This window comes from Equus caballus, chromosome 22, assembly GCF_041296265.1.
Source record: "Equus caballus isolate H_3958 breed thoroughbred chromosome 22, TB-T2T, whole genome shotgun sequence".
Taxonomy (NCBI): Eukaryota; Metazoa; Chordata; class Mammalia; order Perissodactyla; family Equidae; genus Equus; species Equus caballus.
Genome location: NC_091705.1, coordinates 14,915,993 through 14,932,394, shown reverse-complemented (window position 1 = coordinate 14,932,394; position 16,402 = coordinate 14,915,993). Strand labels below are relative to the sequence as shown.

The 16,402-nt window shown below is 41.6% G+C and overlaps 1 protein-coding gene across 14 annotated transcripts in view; it reads right to left on the bottom strand.

The window, feature by feature from the left end:
* The window catches only part of PAK5 (p21 (RAC1) activated kinase 5), a 310,095-nt gene that overhangs the window by 107,714 nt on the left and 185,979 nt on the right, over nucleotides 1–16,402 (bottom strand). For all 14 annotated transcript variants that reach the window (XR_011430892.1, XR_011430889.1, XR_011430887.1 and 11 more), the window contains one exon: nucleotides 15,002–15,216. Coding sequence is in view for 7 of the 14 variants with exons in the window: in XM_023626124.2 (XP_023481892.1) it covers nucleotides 15,002–15,205 (204 nt within the window). In the remaining 7 variants the exon portion in view is untranslated. The remainder of the gene's footprint in view (nucleotides 1–15,001; nucleotides 15,217–16,402) is intronic.

The window sequence follows — 16,402 nt, the reverse complement described above, 5'->3', positions numbered from 1 at the left end:
TAACAATCCAAAATTATACCTTCTCTAAATTTTCTAGGAGGCATAGTATTCTGTTCTCAAAACTTTCATACAAAGTGTTTAAATATTCTATTGTGTTATATATTCTGCTAAATACTATATATATTCTATTGTAACATTTATCATACTTTCACTTGTCTTTACAAATCTCTCCCCCCGACTAGACTGTGTACTCTGTAGAGATGCAGACCTAATGTTGTTCTTCTCTAGAGCTTCATGCCTAGAACATCATAGGGACACAATAAATATTTGATGATGAAATGAAGCTGATGTTATATTGACAGCAGTTGTCACTGGGGCTCTGCCTTTGTCCCCTCAGCCCATCTCAGAGGTCACTTGCAGACATTTCCTGTCCACACTGAAGGTTTCCTGAATCTCTACCCGAAGATGATCTCTGGCTGCCGGGGGATGGTGGTCAAATGTGGGGCACACTGGATCCTGCCAGGGAACTGATTCCAGGGAGCAATCTGCAACCAGTGAGGGACGGGCGACGGTGGACAGACGCTGCAGCTTCCCTGCTCCTTGCTGGGACAATTCTGAGGTGTGTTCTACAAACTCTCTCCGGGCATCCCCAGCAGGACTGATCCCTGGTTGCCCACAGCAGTTACCTGTTCCTTAACACACCCTTTCTTGCCTTCTCTTCCTTCCTGGTGTCAGGAAGCTAGTCCCTCAGAGCTGCAAGGAAATGAATTGTCCCAACAACCTAAATGAGCTTAGAAGCAGATTCTTCCCCAGTTGGGCCTCTGGATGGGCAGGCAGCCCAGCTGACACCTCGATCTCAGCCTTGCGAGATCCTGAGCAGAGTCTCCAGATAAGCTGTGTCTGACTCCTGACCTATGAAAATGGTGAGGAAATTAATAAATGTGCACTGTTTTAAGTTTACAGTAACTTGTCATGCAGCAATAGAAAACTAATACAGATTCTGGTGCCTGGAAGAGGGGTGCTGCTGGAACAAATAGCTAAAAACACATGTATTTGTTTGCTAGGGCTGCCATAACAAAGTGCCACAGACTGGTGACTTCAACGACAGAAATTTATTTCTCACAGTTCTGGAGGCTGGAAGTCTGAGGTCAAGGTGTCAGCAGGGCTGTTTCCTCTGAGGCCTCTCCCCTTGGCTTGCAGATGGCCGCCTTCTTGCCGTGCATGCACATGGTCTTTTCTGTGTGTGTGCAATGCCCCTGGTGTCTCTTCCTCCTCTTATAAGGATACCAGTCCTATTGGATTAGGGCCCCCCCCTTATGACCATGTTTAACCTTAATTACTTCTTTAATGGCCCTGTCTCCAAATGCGGTCACACTAGGGGTTATGGCTTCAACATGTGGATTTTGGGAGGACCCATTTCAGTCCATAACAACACAGGGATTTTATAACTAGGAAGTGGGTAGAAGCCAAAGGAATTTTGAGGAACATGGTAGAGAAAGTCTAAATTGCCAGGAACAGACTCTTTGAAGAAATCTGGATTTTGAGGACGCTGATGGTGAGGGCTCAGAAGCAAACGAGGAATGTATTATTGGAAACTGGAGGCAGGAGGATCCTTGCTATGTAGTGACAGAAAGTTTGGCAAAATCACCTTCTGGAGTTACATGGAAAGCAGAACCTGTAAGTGATAAACTTGGTGACATATCTAAGGAGATTTCCAAGAAAAGTGTGGAAGGTGCTGCCTGCTTTCTTCCTTCTGCTTACAGCAAAATGCAAGAGGAGAGAGATTAATTGAAGGAAGAACTTTTTTTAAGAAAAAGAACCAGAATCTCATGACTTAAAAAATTCTGAGCCTCTCTAGATGGCAAAGATGTGAAAATGAAAAGCTGCTCTCTCAGTAATGCGTGCTCTAAGGTAAAGGCCGAGAGTGTGACCACAGGACTCAGTTAGAAACTCAGAAAGACCAAAGGTCCAAGTACACAGTCACACAAAGGACCTTCTTAGGAATTAAGGGTGTTCCCCACAGATCTTCTCAAACCAGAGAACCTCTGGGAAGCTTAAGGGCATTGTCCCTCAGCCAACACAGCAGGAGGCCAAGGCACAAGACAGTTTATCTTAAAAATATCTGGGGCCGGCCCTGTGGCCGAGTGGTTAAGTTCGCATGCCCAGCTTTGGCGGTCCAGGGTTTTGTAGGTTCGGATCCTGGACATGGGCATGGCACAACTCGTCAGGTCCTGTTGTTCCTACATGCCACAACTAGAAGGACCCACAACTAAAAACATACAACTATGTACTGGGGGGCTTTGGGGAGAAAAAGGAAAAATAAAATCTTTAAAAAAAAAATTCTGTGGACATGGCTTTTGCCTAATGGAGTGAGCCACAGGGAAATGCACCTGAGGTCTACAAAGTTCCTGAGAAATTGTTTCAGTAGAAACACTGCTAGCTTGGACTGCAAGGGCCAGAGATATTACAAAGCAAAAGGAGGTTCTCAGCCCCCCGCCATCTCAGCCCTTCCACAGGCAGTAGAAAGCAGGCTGATAAACCTGCTCAGCTGTAAACATGGGCTACCTTTCATGAGAAAGGAGGGAAGAACCAAGAACCCAGAGGGTGGAGCTTGAGCCACAGAAGATTATTCCAAACCTTGAAACCTACTTAAGGAACTCCCATCATTTGCCAGGATGGATTTCAGAACAGCTTTGGAACAGTGACTCCTTTTTACCTCCCGTTTCCCCTGTTTTGAACCAGAACATCTATAGCTATTATCTTATGCCTGCTCCATCACTGTATGTTGGCAGGGCTGGGGGCAGATACTTGTCCCACTAGTTTCACAGGTCCACAGATGGAGAGGAATTGTGCCCCAGCAGCTGGACTTAATAGACTACATCCGAGTGCTCCATCCACACCTGAGCCTGATTTAACTTTGAGATAATGCCATAATGGAATGAGACTTTGGGAATCTTAGGTTGGGGTGAATGTATTTTGCACGTGGGAGGGACAGTGGGGACCAAAGTGAACAGGCCCTAGGGTGACTCCTCAGTGATTCCTACCTCCTGGTACTCATGCCTCTGTGTAATCCCCTCTGCATGAGTGTGGGCAGGACCTGTAGCTTGGTTCTAACCAACAGAATATGGCAAAGGTGACAGGACGTCACTTCCGCTGTTGTGTTATATGGCAAAGGTGATGGATGTTACTCTCATAGTTCTATTATATGATATGGCAACAGTAATGGGATATCCATGATTATGTCATGATATATACATAAGACTCCAAGCAGAGTAGCTCGCATTCTTCTTGAAAAGGAAAAGGAAGGAAGAAGGAAGCTGCAAGGAAATTTATTCTGCCAACAGCTTAATGAGCTTGGAAGTGGATTCCTTCCCAGTCAAGCCTCCAGATGGCAATGCAGCCCAGTTGATCTGATTGCAGCCTTGTGAGACCTTGAGCAGAGGACCCAGTTAAGTCATGCCTAGCCTCTGGAGTCAGAGAAACTGTGAGATAATAAATGTGTGTTCTTTAAAGCCATTAAATTTGTGGTAATTTGTTATGCAACAATAGAAAACAAATATAAAGATTCTCAATAGGTGATGGATTACGTGATTATAGCAAACTCTTAGACTAGTGCCTTCTTGGGCACAGCTTTTTTCATTGAAATTTTAACATTATGGGTAACCGTAGTAGCACCCAATCAATTGGATAGCTGCTTGTAAATGATCAAAGCACTGATAAACGGCTTTATCACTAGAGTTGACAATATAATGCTTACATTTAAAATTACATGAGAAAATGATAAAAACTATAGGATTTGACAGTGCCCCCAAACAAACCTACAGCTTCCATCTTAGTGCCCCAATTTTTGTAAGATGCTAAATGAGAGATAAAATTAAATCTTTCAAGTTCCAAGCGTGTGTGGGAGTCACAGAGAGCCACATGCTTTTTCTTTAGATTTAGAAAGATTATTTTCAGTTAGGTCACCCCTGCCAGGAAAGAAGAGCTGGGGTAAATAAGGCATTCCTGAGAATATCATCTCCCTTTATATAGAATTTTCTAGTTATCAAAGCACTGCCATCCTCATTTGAGGATTCAGCTGTCAGGAGTTCAGAGCAGGCTACTCAGTGGGAAACCAACAGGAGCCTGGAGCTGAGGGTTTGCTGTGTGACCTCAAATATGATCAGCTCAGGGAGCAGTGAGGCCATCCTGGAGATGGAGTGAGCCGTGCACTTTGGAACATCCACTTGTTTGCTTCTTCGTGTATACTTTCATTGACATTGCCTTTTTAAATATTCTGCCTAATTCACTTGAGAAGGCTGTGTGAATTACCCACATAATGAAAGACTCTGCAAAGGGCTCTGAGCACTTTACAACTAGAAAACAAAGTCACATGGCAGGAATGATAAGAAATCGTAGTGAGGCGGGCATTTAAATGATCTGCCTGTTAGTTTCTCAAGTGAGTGCTAGTCCCTAGGCTAAATCTAAGCGTTCTAAATGCTTCAATCAGAAGCATCTCTTACACTTAAACACATCTGACGTCTGACATTACCTTGCTCTGTGACCATGGGAAAAGTCACTTTACCTACCTGGGTCTCAGTTGCACCTAGTCCTGTTAGAAAAAGCAGGACTAGGTAAGAAGGAAGTGATTTTTTTTCTGACTTAGCATCCTTTATGTATGCGACAATTTTTCATGCCCAGACACATCCTTATCATCAGGGGGCATGGTGGTGTGCTGGTTACAAGCGTGGGTTTTTGAGTGAGATAGGTTTGGATTTGAATCCTGGGCCTCTTCTAGTTATAGCTGTGGGGCCTTCAGCAAGTTCTTTAACCTGGCAAAGCCTTGTTTTCCTCACCTAAAAGATGGAGTAAATACCACCCCTTGAAAAGTTGATATGAGGGCTGAGAGAGAGAGTGTATCAGTCAGTTGTCCAATAATGCTGCATAACACGCCACCCCCACACTCAGCATCATACAACGAGCCTGGGGCTGGGACAACTGCTTCAAGCTGTAGGGATGCTGGTGGGCTGGGGTGATTCTGCTCTAATCACCGAGCTCTCCAAGGCATGTTCCCCTTATGGTGATGGCAGAAGTATAAGGAGAAATCTCAGCTGTACATTTCATGCCTTTGCTCACATGACCTCATCAACCAAAGCAAGTCATAAGGCTAAGTCCAAACTCAAGGGGTAAGGAAGTACTCAGGCCCTCCAGTAGGCTGTAGCAGAAGGAGTGAAGAACTGAATTTAAAAATTCAGTCCACCACCAATAGTATATGTGAAGCACCTATGCAAGACAGGCACTGCTTGGTCAGAGCCACGAGTGATCACTGACCTCTCTGATTACATGTGTGGCTTTTTTCTGCCAACCTTCTCTAAGCCAATCAATCTTTCTTGTGCCACCTGAAGCAAACTAGAAAATTTCTTCTGCTCAAAAATACCACCACTCCACTCATCTGTCTGATACTGTAATATAAGTTTCTCTCCTTGGAATTATTATTGTCTTTTTCCTGTGGTTCTCCTATCAAAAGCAAATACTTCGGGAGAGGGGAGCACACAAAGTAATCACCAAGCCTTTAGGGAAGAGGGGAATGGGAGCAGAGAAAGGGTAAGGAGCCACCAAATGCTGCTGGTCTATGCTATTAGATCTGGGTTCAATCTAGACATTGTGTGAGTCTGAACAAATCAATGTACCATGCTGAGTCAAGGTTTCTTCAACAACCGGGTTAAAACTATTCAACGGTTGTTATGAGAATGCCACAAAATAATGACTATTAAAGATTTTGTATTCTGTAAACACTACCAATGTTGGCTAACAATATTCTGGAGTTTCATCAGGCCTGTTTCCTGGAATATTTCAGCAAAAACTGCAATGACTATAGATTTGATGCCTGCTTTGCCTCAATCTGGTACCTGCTCTGGGAAGAGAGATGGGATAAACAAGCAAGGTGAGGTGGTCACAGAACTCCAGCACATATCCCGTCACTGCATGGGATCTGTTCTCTCTCGTCCCAGGAGTTATAGGAGGAGACCAGAGTCACTGCAGGAATGCTGGCCAAGGCCTTTTGAGCTGTGAGAGGCGGCATTCAGAAACAGACCTAACCATCAATTAGTCATAAATTACTTTCCCATACAACCTATTACTGAAAATTGCTTTAAAATGGCACATGCTGTTTGTGTTTACCTTGGTCTTGAGGCTGGCTGAAGATACCGAGCTCTTGAGAGGGAGTGACCAAGAGCATTCATTCATGGCAGTGTCCCAGTTTTATTTGGAAACCTAGCCCCCTTCCAAATGTCAGGATCATGGAATATGAAAGTCCAGCTATTTTCTCCTTGTTCCAGTGAGTTGCAGATGTGGGATCCACTTATCTGTGATTACAGAACTGTCATACTGGGTGCTAGGATGAGCCAGCCACGAGGCCTGGAGAAGATGAGTGGGTAATAGCCTGCCCTCCTCAAAATGGAAGAAGGGTGAGTACCTGCTGTGATAACTTTCCTGTGATGATCCCTCCACCCGGAAAACATAAGCCTGTTTTCTGGAGTAAAAATTAGGCCATTTGAGCTTAAAGTTGCTCACATTTTGAAAGGAAATGTTAAGGTAGCTTAAGTGAGACACTAGTAAAAGTAGAAAGGTGGTACTTATGAGTGGTTGATGTCAATTCTTACTCTCAGAGGTGGGTGTGGGTGGGTGGGGGTATGAGGCCTGCCAAATACCAACCTCACTGATACAATGGAAAACTGCTTTTCAGAAGTTTCCAGATTTGATTGGATCATAGAAATGAAGATATATAATAAATCTGGCTTTGGTTTTGACTTCATCCACTCCTTTGGAACAAAAGTTACCCTGCCCAAATCTCCTGAATTTAGACAAGTGAGAGAATTTGAGGCTAGTGCAATGTTTTTCTTCCACAGTGTCTGTGGCAGTGGAAAGGTTGAGAAGGTCTATTGAAAATGGAAGGAGGGGTTCCAGAAAGCAATGGGCCCTGAGAGAGCTGTGAGAGTCCAAGTGTGTTTTGTTGCTCCAGGTGGGAGAGTCCTTGATATCGACCCTGATATCAATTTTCCCACATTAAACCCAGCATATATGGGGTTAAAAATCAAAACACTCATTCCCTGCTTACTCTATGGCTTCCTGGCTCCAGAATCCACTATCCTCCACGGAGACAGACACCACCAAGGACAAGCACCTGGATTATCTCCTCCCCACAAAGAGATATAGGCTGGCGGGGAAGCTGCTGACCAGCAAGGTCACGGGCTCCCTCCTCTCTGCAAGTAGTCTCAAGGCCAAAGACAGGCTGGTAAAAAATCTCCGACCAGCAAGGCCATATGCTCCCCCTCCCCTACCTAAAACCCCAAATAAAAACCCTTCCTTTTAGCTTTTCAGGGAGTTTGGGATTTCAGCATTAGCTGCCCTCTCTCCTTGCTCAGCGCTGTGCAAAAATAAAATTCCTACTTTCTTCCACCACACCCAGTGTCAGAGATTGGCTTGCTGTGCAATGGGTGAGCGAACTCACTTCAGGTTTGGTATCATCCTCATGGGTTTGGCAAGTATAGAACTACCAGAGAGAACTTTAGCAAAGGATTAACAACCAGCTTTCCAGTGAGAGCCTTCGTTCCAACCAACTTAATGGACATTGAAAAGACAAAGGTCTTTTCAAGTGGTGTTTTTGACAAAAGGTTTTAAAATATAGGTAATCCGCCCAACAGGTTTCATTTTATAATTACGTTTTCCTTTTCGAAAAAATTAACAATCTTTATAACACACATACTGTTCCTTCTGTAAGAAGGTTTGTGTCTTCCTTAAATGTCTTTTGACAATTGTAGAGTTGGAAGGACTCCCTGAATCTCAAGTGTTCATAGACCAATTTAACTGATATGTCCCCAAAAGTGCAGGATTGCATATCTAATCAATACATCAGCACACTTTAAGCTGGGTCTGACCTTTACATGCATCAATTCATTTCATAATAGAACAGTCTCTTGATCTGAGACACCTCTTGATCTGTGTCCTCCATGCATGGGGGTTTATCCAATAGCAAACACCTGCTTGTGGCTTACAAAAGCCCCCTCACGGCCCAGTCCCACCTGTTTGTCCTCTCAACTCCCCAAGCTTGTTCCTGCACCAGGGTCTCTGCACTGGTTCTTTGTTTGCCTGTGAACTTCTCTCCGTCCTGGAACTTCTCCTGGCTCCCTTGTCACCTTCTCAGAAGGACTCCTCTCAACAGCTCCGAATAGCTTCCCTACACCCTCAATTGCTTTATATTATTATGATGTTTTATTTTCTTCATCACATTTATTGCTACTGTAGCTATGTTGTTACTTATTTAAAAGATCATTCCAGCTCCCCAGACAGGGACCTGGCACTTCTTGTTCACATGGGCATCCTCCTCACCCAGAACAATGCTGGACAGAGTGAGTACTCAATAAATACATGAATGAATGAGTGAAATTCACGCAAAACTTTGTGTGTCCTGGGGTTTAAAGGTATAGGTCTCAGAATTGGCTCTGAGTTAACAAAACCCCAGACATCCAGGAGAAAATAAACTCTGAGGAATAACCGCAACAATAACACCACCATCATTCTCAACAAGGACAACATTAGGTCCTACTTACCTAGCACCTGCCAGCTTGTTTGATCTTTTATCTTTTAGGTGTGGTAAGACTGCTGTAACCCTAGGAAGGTTTTTCTTATAAGCATTGAAGCATAACCTGAGAACTTATAAAATACATAGCGAAATAATGAGGAAACGAATCAAAATCATGCTATCAATATTTTTATAAGAGGATAAGTGATGGTGTCACAACACATTTTATAACCATCACGACACTTTTGTGTCTACCGTTTTGTTTGTGTACATATACTTTTTTAAAGGTGTTTATGGTTGAAGCAGCCAAGAAACCTTGATATATTCAACCTATGATTTTCTTAAAGTATTTGGGAAATTTTGACTAATATTTAAATGTATAACAATTTGATAGAATTAATTTAATAGTAGGTATTGGTATTTTTCTAAAAAATTACTTAACAGATCTATAATTTTATCATGTTATTAAACTAAGTACAAATAGTAGAACGTATTCTTCTCCACACACCAAACCTCCTCGGACAATTAGGATCCAGCCGTACAAGCTTGCAAGGGAAATACTAGCACCCTCATTTTACAGGTAAGGAAACTTCTGTTCACAAAAGTAAATGGGTGATTTATCTAAAGCCATGCAGTTTGTAACTGGCAGATTTTGGACTTAGATTCCAGCGTGCTGACTTCTCGGGGCTCCTGTTTCCATTTCTGAAGTGCCCAGCCAGGGGAACATCAGGCCACCGAATTTCATGTTGTAAGAAAGATGCTTCTATGCTCGACATTACATTTTAGTAGAAACAGATCTAAGAGGAGGAGGAGTTAAACCACATGGACTTAAGAGGATAAGAAAATAGTGGGGAATCTATGAGCTTTGAGAGGGAACCCAGTGGAAAACATCAAGATGAAAATAAAAGCAGAAGCCACTCAGCCCAGCTGCAGGTCAGTGTGAGGCTTTCATGCTACAAGCCACAAAACAGGCACGGGAGCCGGAAGAGTCATGAGGGGGCAGCTCAGCTCTCGGGATTGCTGGGAGTTCCATTCCGCTAAGAGCATGACGACCACCTGATACACAGTTTGAACTCCGTGATAACTCTCGGAAGGTGGAGTCAGAACTAAAAGAAACTGTTCCTCTAGACTTAACTCAGTGATGTGGAAATGAGAAGGAACCTTGGGAGAAACTGTTACCTTGAGTCAAAAGGAGACAATGCCAGAAAATGTCAGATAGCTGCCCTGTATTTTAGGAGGAAAATTCCAAAATTATTCAAGGAAAAGGTGAATCCCATGGAAATTCCATGGACTTAGAAGGATGACATGGCTATAAGAACTTAAATCCTGAATGCAAAATTGTGACTCATGAAAAGAGAGAAAGGGTATAAATGTACAGAGTAATTCAGGCGGACTCATTCTTCAACGAGCTTTCAACACAAACTGTCATGGGGAGAAAACAAAACAACAGCACACGTCCTCAAGCATGGGGCAGCCAGACCTGAGGATTTACCTCTTTTGACTTTTGTGAGTAGAGTGGCTTTTAATGCAATGGTTAGGGGCAGGAGATACACTAAGAAGAGAAAACCTCAGCTTTGGAAAATTATGAAATACTAAAGACCAGAAAGCTGAAGTAAACCCACTCAAGGCCAGTTTTACTTTGGTCTTCTCTGTGAATCTTAAAACTTGAAAGGTTGAAAAGAAGATTGTTAGAAAGGATTTTAAGGTTAACTTAGAAAAGGGGATGGTGAGTAAGAATGTAGGCATTCTAAATGACTTCAAAACTTTTGGCTCAGAGCAATTATATTACGACAGTAAAAGGGATGGAACACTACATTCAATTATCTTTGAAACAATTGTAGAAGATGACCAGCCATCTGGAGAAGACAAAACTCTCTAAGAAAAAAAAACCCACCCAAAATACCAAAAAAAGATAGGTAATATGTGAGGAGCAAATGGGAGAAGCCACGGATAACCAAATTTGATGTCAGCCCTAAGACTGTGGTTTTCAAAATTTTTGGTCTCAAGAACCTTTTAAAATTATTGAGGATCACAAAAGACTTTGGTTTATGTTATATCTATCAATATTTACCGTATTTGAAATTAAGACAGAGAAACACTTAAAACATAAAAATACAAAGCACACGATCCATTAGGCATCAGACCAATTATGTTAACATACATCACGTAACTTCTGGGAAACTCCACTGTACACTTGGGAGAGAAAGAGAGTGAAAAAGGCAAAAGATGCCTTAAAATTATTGTGAAAAGAGTTTTGATCTTGCAGACTCCCAGAAAGAGTCTGAGGGACCCCCAGGGGTTCCGGACTACACTTTGAGATCTGCTGCAAGAAAACTTTTCAGCATGCACCCAAGAAGACATGAACATGGATGTTCATGACAATATTATTTACAATAGCAAATACTCGGCAACATCCCTTAGTAGAGAAATGGATAAACTGTAAAAAAAAAAACCAAAAACAACCCTATAATTTTTAAATAAACTCATTTTCTGTATATCAATATGAATTTATCTTAAAACAATGTTAAGTAAAAAAAGCAAATTAGAGAACACTACAGTATACAGTATGACAATACTTAATAAAATTCAAGTACGCCAATAATACTATTTAATATTATTTCTTTAGTTCTACATGGAAATAAAAAATAAATTTGAAGCAAATATTAAGAAATGCTATTTGTTCACTTGAGGTAGAAGCTATAAAGACTTTAAAAATTATCCTCTGTATTTTTTTAAGGCTTTTCAAATGATTTCTGGGCTGTTCACAAAGAGAAAGTGTGATCACTATGCTCTAGTTTCAGTCCACCTAAAACAGTGGTTCTTAAAGTCAGTCCCCCACCTTCAGCAGCATGAGCATCATCTGAAAGCTTGTTAGACATCAAATCATTGGACCCACCCCAGACCGACTGAATCAGGATCTCTAGGGTAGAGCCCAGGAATCTGGGTTAGAACAAGCTCCCCGGGAGATTCTGCTGAAAGCCCAAGTTTGAGAACCACCGGGCAAGAACAAATGTGACCATTCAACCCGCCCTCTACAAAAATGCATCTAATTCAGCAGGAATTTTGGTAATATTGCTTATGATGTTCTTGTGGACAAAATGACGTTAGGTACAAAAAGAAGTTTCTCAAAGATATTTGTCAAATGATTTACAGGGATCCTCCCCCAACCTTTAGGCATTCAGGTTATCTCGGTTTGCCTACACTTCTTACACTTCTTTGGCTTGGGTACCTGGACTTTAACTTATGACACAAGTCCAAGCTAACCCGTGGCTTCTGGTTACATTTCTGAGATCTTGGAATTCTTGGCCAGTAAACTTGTATTGATTAGACCTTATGTAGACAAATTCCTTTATAATTACCTAAATTAAGGTTCTCAAAGTGTGCTTCCTGGAGTAGCACATGAGCATCACCTGGGAACTTATTAGAAATGCAAATTCTTGGGCCCCATCCCCGTCCTGCTGAGTCAGAGACTCTGGGGATGGGTCCAGCAATCTTTGTTTTATCAAGCCCTCCAGGAGATTCTGACAGACTGTAGTTTGAGAAACACTGATCTAAATAAATCTACATAGAAGAGGTGTGTCCTGGTAAGCATGGCAGGCAATTTAGAGAAGCTTCTGAATCGGCACAGCTGGAATCCTAACCAATCAGAGAAAAAGAGGATTGGTTGCAATGGCTCATTTCCACTCAGCACTAGCCTGCCTGCAGCTTACTGACAAATACTGAAGCAGCGGCACTTTGTCCCAACATAAGGCACTATACACGGCTTCCATTTATTGCTTTTATGTCGTGTTCTCCTTTCTCATTTTTCTTTGTTTGCTTTAAAGGACAACTTGACCAAATTAGAACTGTTGGTTCTACTTGACTTAAATAACTTTGCCAAAATGGCTTTAAATCTGCACAAATCTATCCACTCCTTTCTGTCACTTCGTTCACAGCTCTTATTTGAAGGAGTGTTCTGATTTCTGAGATATATTCTGCACGGTTCACGATACGTCATTCCCAAGTGACTTGGAAGATGTCTCCAGAGAAGGCAGTTCCCAAAAGTGGGATCATCCAAAGTGCATGGCATCCCTGGCCTCTTGAAGCTTTTACTTCCCTTATTCTAAGAGGCTGGTGGACTTGGCAGGATTCTTTCGGACCATCAATGTTGTCCAACAGCTGCCAACAGCGCTAACTGCGCTCACAGGATTTGGAGAGAGAGAGGATCAACCTGAAAGAGTCTGGCGAGAGTAGGACGTACAGATTTCTTGGGTACTCTTTCTGGGAAAAACTCAACCTAGCTGATTATAGTTTTGTCTCTTCTTGTTTGTTTTTATTTTTTTCTCGCAGGCAAAACTATGCCTGGAGTCTCATTTGCAGAAATCCAGGGCTGGATCTATACTTGAGATGTATTTTCCAGTCACCAGCCAGTTAGCATTTAAGTGTCTATAACAAATACTTTGATTTCATACAAACTGGATGCTCACACATTTGATACCAGGGCTAAAAAGCCCATAAAGTGAGTAAGAGGATCACGGGCTCAGGAGCTCAGCCATTAGGAAACCTTGCTCCAACTCTCAGTGGGGCTGATAAATTCTGTCCGACAGGATAACAAGCCAGCTCATCCCAGAGACGAAAGAAATGAGCTAGAAAGTCCTCTTAAGTCCCACGTCCACTGAGCCTGGTGGATTAATTGCTGAGAGAGGAGCTGCTTCTTTCACTGCCAGCTAGTACCTTCTAGGAAATGGACAACTGAAAAACCATTGTGAAATAAACAACACATGATACTCTGTCCTTACCCAACAACAAACACTCTAACAGGAGAACACACGTCCTGGGCCTTTAGTTAGGATATTACACTAAGACTCTGCCTCCTTCTAGAATTTTCCTAAGCCAACGATACCTGCACTCAAAGGTAAGAAAATAAGCCCTAGTTTAACTTGACCATTTTTCCTTCACCAGGATGATCACAGCAGAGGGCTTTTCTGGGCACATGTACATCCCATTTTTCTGGGTTTTATAAAATATTGGGATATGAGAAAAACAATGAAACTAAAAGGAAAATTCATTCCAATCCTAACTTCTTTTCAGATATGGCCCAACCTATTATCTGGTCGTTGGTGAAGAATTAACCTTCTGTTAGGGAGAAAATTGTGTTCAATAGTAAGATATTGCCTAATATTAACCAGTAGAATTGGTTAATGGGTCAGTTTCTATTAAATATCAATCAACACCTGTTTCAAATGAGAAGTTCCTTTTGCCCCTAAAGATTTATCTTCTCAAATATCCATCTTTTGAGTATTTTACATTTTAGCTGGCCTGAAAAGTTTCAAAATCCTATCAGAAAATCAAATTCAGAAGATGGAGGATTAGAAGACTCTGCATTGATCTTTGGGCAGAATAGACCCCGCATGTTCAAGATCAGAATAGAACGACCAAGACTGTGACAAAATCACCGTTCGAATGTAGTCAGCTCGGATGACACCTTATAAACATTTCCCATAACTTACCAGCTATGCTTCTCTGCATCCTTTTACAAATGTATCCACTTTTGTTTTGCCCATTATTTAAACACAATGTATTCGATATTTACATTAACATGGAGTAAGGCAGTCCTGTAGCTCAGCTGTCTACTAATATAATGAGCAAGTGATAGAGGATAGAATCTGATCTGCTGGACAACAGGATGACAAACTTCAGTGATGTCTAAGGAAGCTTTTGGGCAATTGCTTGATGGTCTATGGAATTCTTATTCTGAGATGCAGAAGGAAACTGTAATGGCTGGATTTTCTTTGCAGTAACTTGACATATCTGAAATTTACCATGTCTGATTTCTGCTTTAACACAATTATTTTCATGAACATTCCTTGTCAAAAATCTACTGGCCATTTGTCTAGGGTAAATTACACCCTTTTCTAGGACTCAAATGATTACTTTTATTTGAAATAGCTCTTAGACTATGAAGACAAATGGGAATATATGTATACTTATATATATTTGACTACATATAAAACATGTAATATGTGTGTATATGTATATATGTATGCACATATGTGTGTACACATATACCTAAAATCATTTATGTTGTTAAAATCTGTTAGCAGTAAACTTTATATAAAAATTTGAACATTCTGATGGCAAATGTGAAACAAAAGGTTGTCTAATATAATGTTTAATCAGAGGTTATTGCCAATATGTACCAGAAGGGGTGGATAATATTCTTCAGTATAAAGACTAGCAAACATCATTAAAAGTAGAAACAAAAATTTCCTATTTTGTGATTGCATGTTATATGTCTGATTTAAAAAAATCTCACATCTGAGAGCTGAGATTCCTTTTCATGTGCTACAATTTACAGTAAGTGGTGAACATTACAATCACTGAAGAATAATTGTGGATAATCTCCGGATATTTAAAAGCAAATAATTATTTAGGCATTTGACAGCTTCCCTGTAAAGATCGTACGCTGTACCAGATGAGAACATGCTTCTCAAGCACTGTAAAGACAGAGCCTCACCATACCTTCATGGGAGCCAGCTGGATGGGTGTGATGCATGAAGGGTCCACCATGGGCTTCGGCCTGTTGGCTGTGTCTGCCAACAGGCTGTGCCACTGCTGGGGGAGGCCGGTGAATTTCTGTTCTTGTGGATCAAACCCAGTATGAACCCTGTGTTCAAAGTTAGATGGGCCAGATATTTCAATCTTTTTCTTTTTCTTTCCAAACATGATGCAAAAACCTGGGAAATGCAAACAGAAAAGAGGGAGCTGTTTATATCTTGCCAGCAGAAGACCACAGGAAAATTATTAATTCATTCACAGTCATATCTTTTCAGTTATTCCTCTACATACCAACTACAAAATATGAAAGTTGGATTTTCAGTGTGTGTAGATAATTTCACTCAAAACTTTTTGTTCTCTCCTTGCACTTGCCATGTGGACTATAGTTCCCTGCCCCATAGATTTTGGACTTGGCCATGTGATCTGCTTTGACCAATGGACTGTGGATGGAAGAGACAGTGTACCAGTTCTGGGTGGAGGTTTTTGGAAGCACTGTGTTTCCACTTTCCCTCTGGTGCTCCTGCCACTTGGCGTGAAGATCTCTCTGGAAGGTGATACTCTCTGAGCCTAGGTCCTGGACGGAGAGATGCATGAAGCACACACAAATCTGACCTCCAGTCTGGAGCAAAGCCCGAGTGAGACACAGCTGAGCCACAGGTCACTCGTGAGTAAGAAATAAATGTTTGTAATTAAACCACTAAGACTTTGCCCTTGTTTGTTAGGTGGTATTACGAAAGCAAAACCTGACTAGCAGGCAGGGAGAAGCATCTCAAAATTTGGTGAGCACTTTAAACCTACAACATTTGTGTGGAAAAATACAATATGTGTATACATGAAAAATGAGGTTCATAATTATATTTACCACATAAACTTATTAGGACGAAACAAGTAAACATTTGTAAAGCACTTAGAAAGTCACCTGGCACAAAGTGTGTGCTGCAAGAATTAAATATACCTCTGGACAAATACACAAGAAACTTGACTGGTGTTGCCTGCAGAGAAGCTCACTCAGGGGACAGGACATGGAGGAAGACCCACTTTTTCACTGTATATTACATTTAGAATTTTGTACAATGTATTCTACCTGTTTGAAACAATGTAGTTTTCCTAGTTAAAATATCCTGCGACTGAGAAACCTCTAGAAAACATGTACAATAGGCTCTGTGTGCCTTGTGGTATGGACAACATGTAAGATAACCTGGGTTTGAATCCCAGATAAGTCACCTATTTGCTTTGATCTTAGGTAACTGCTTTTCTGTCTCCGAATTTATTGTGCACAAGACATCACGATCATTTGGGGAATCCTGACAAAACTGTTGCCAGCACTATAAAAGATGACGTTTTGGCTTCAGTGTTGCTTTGTTG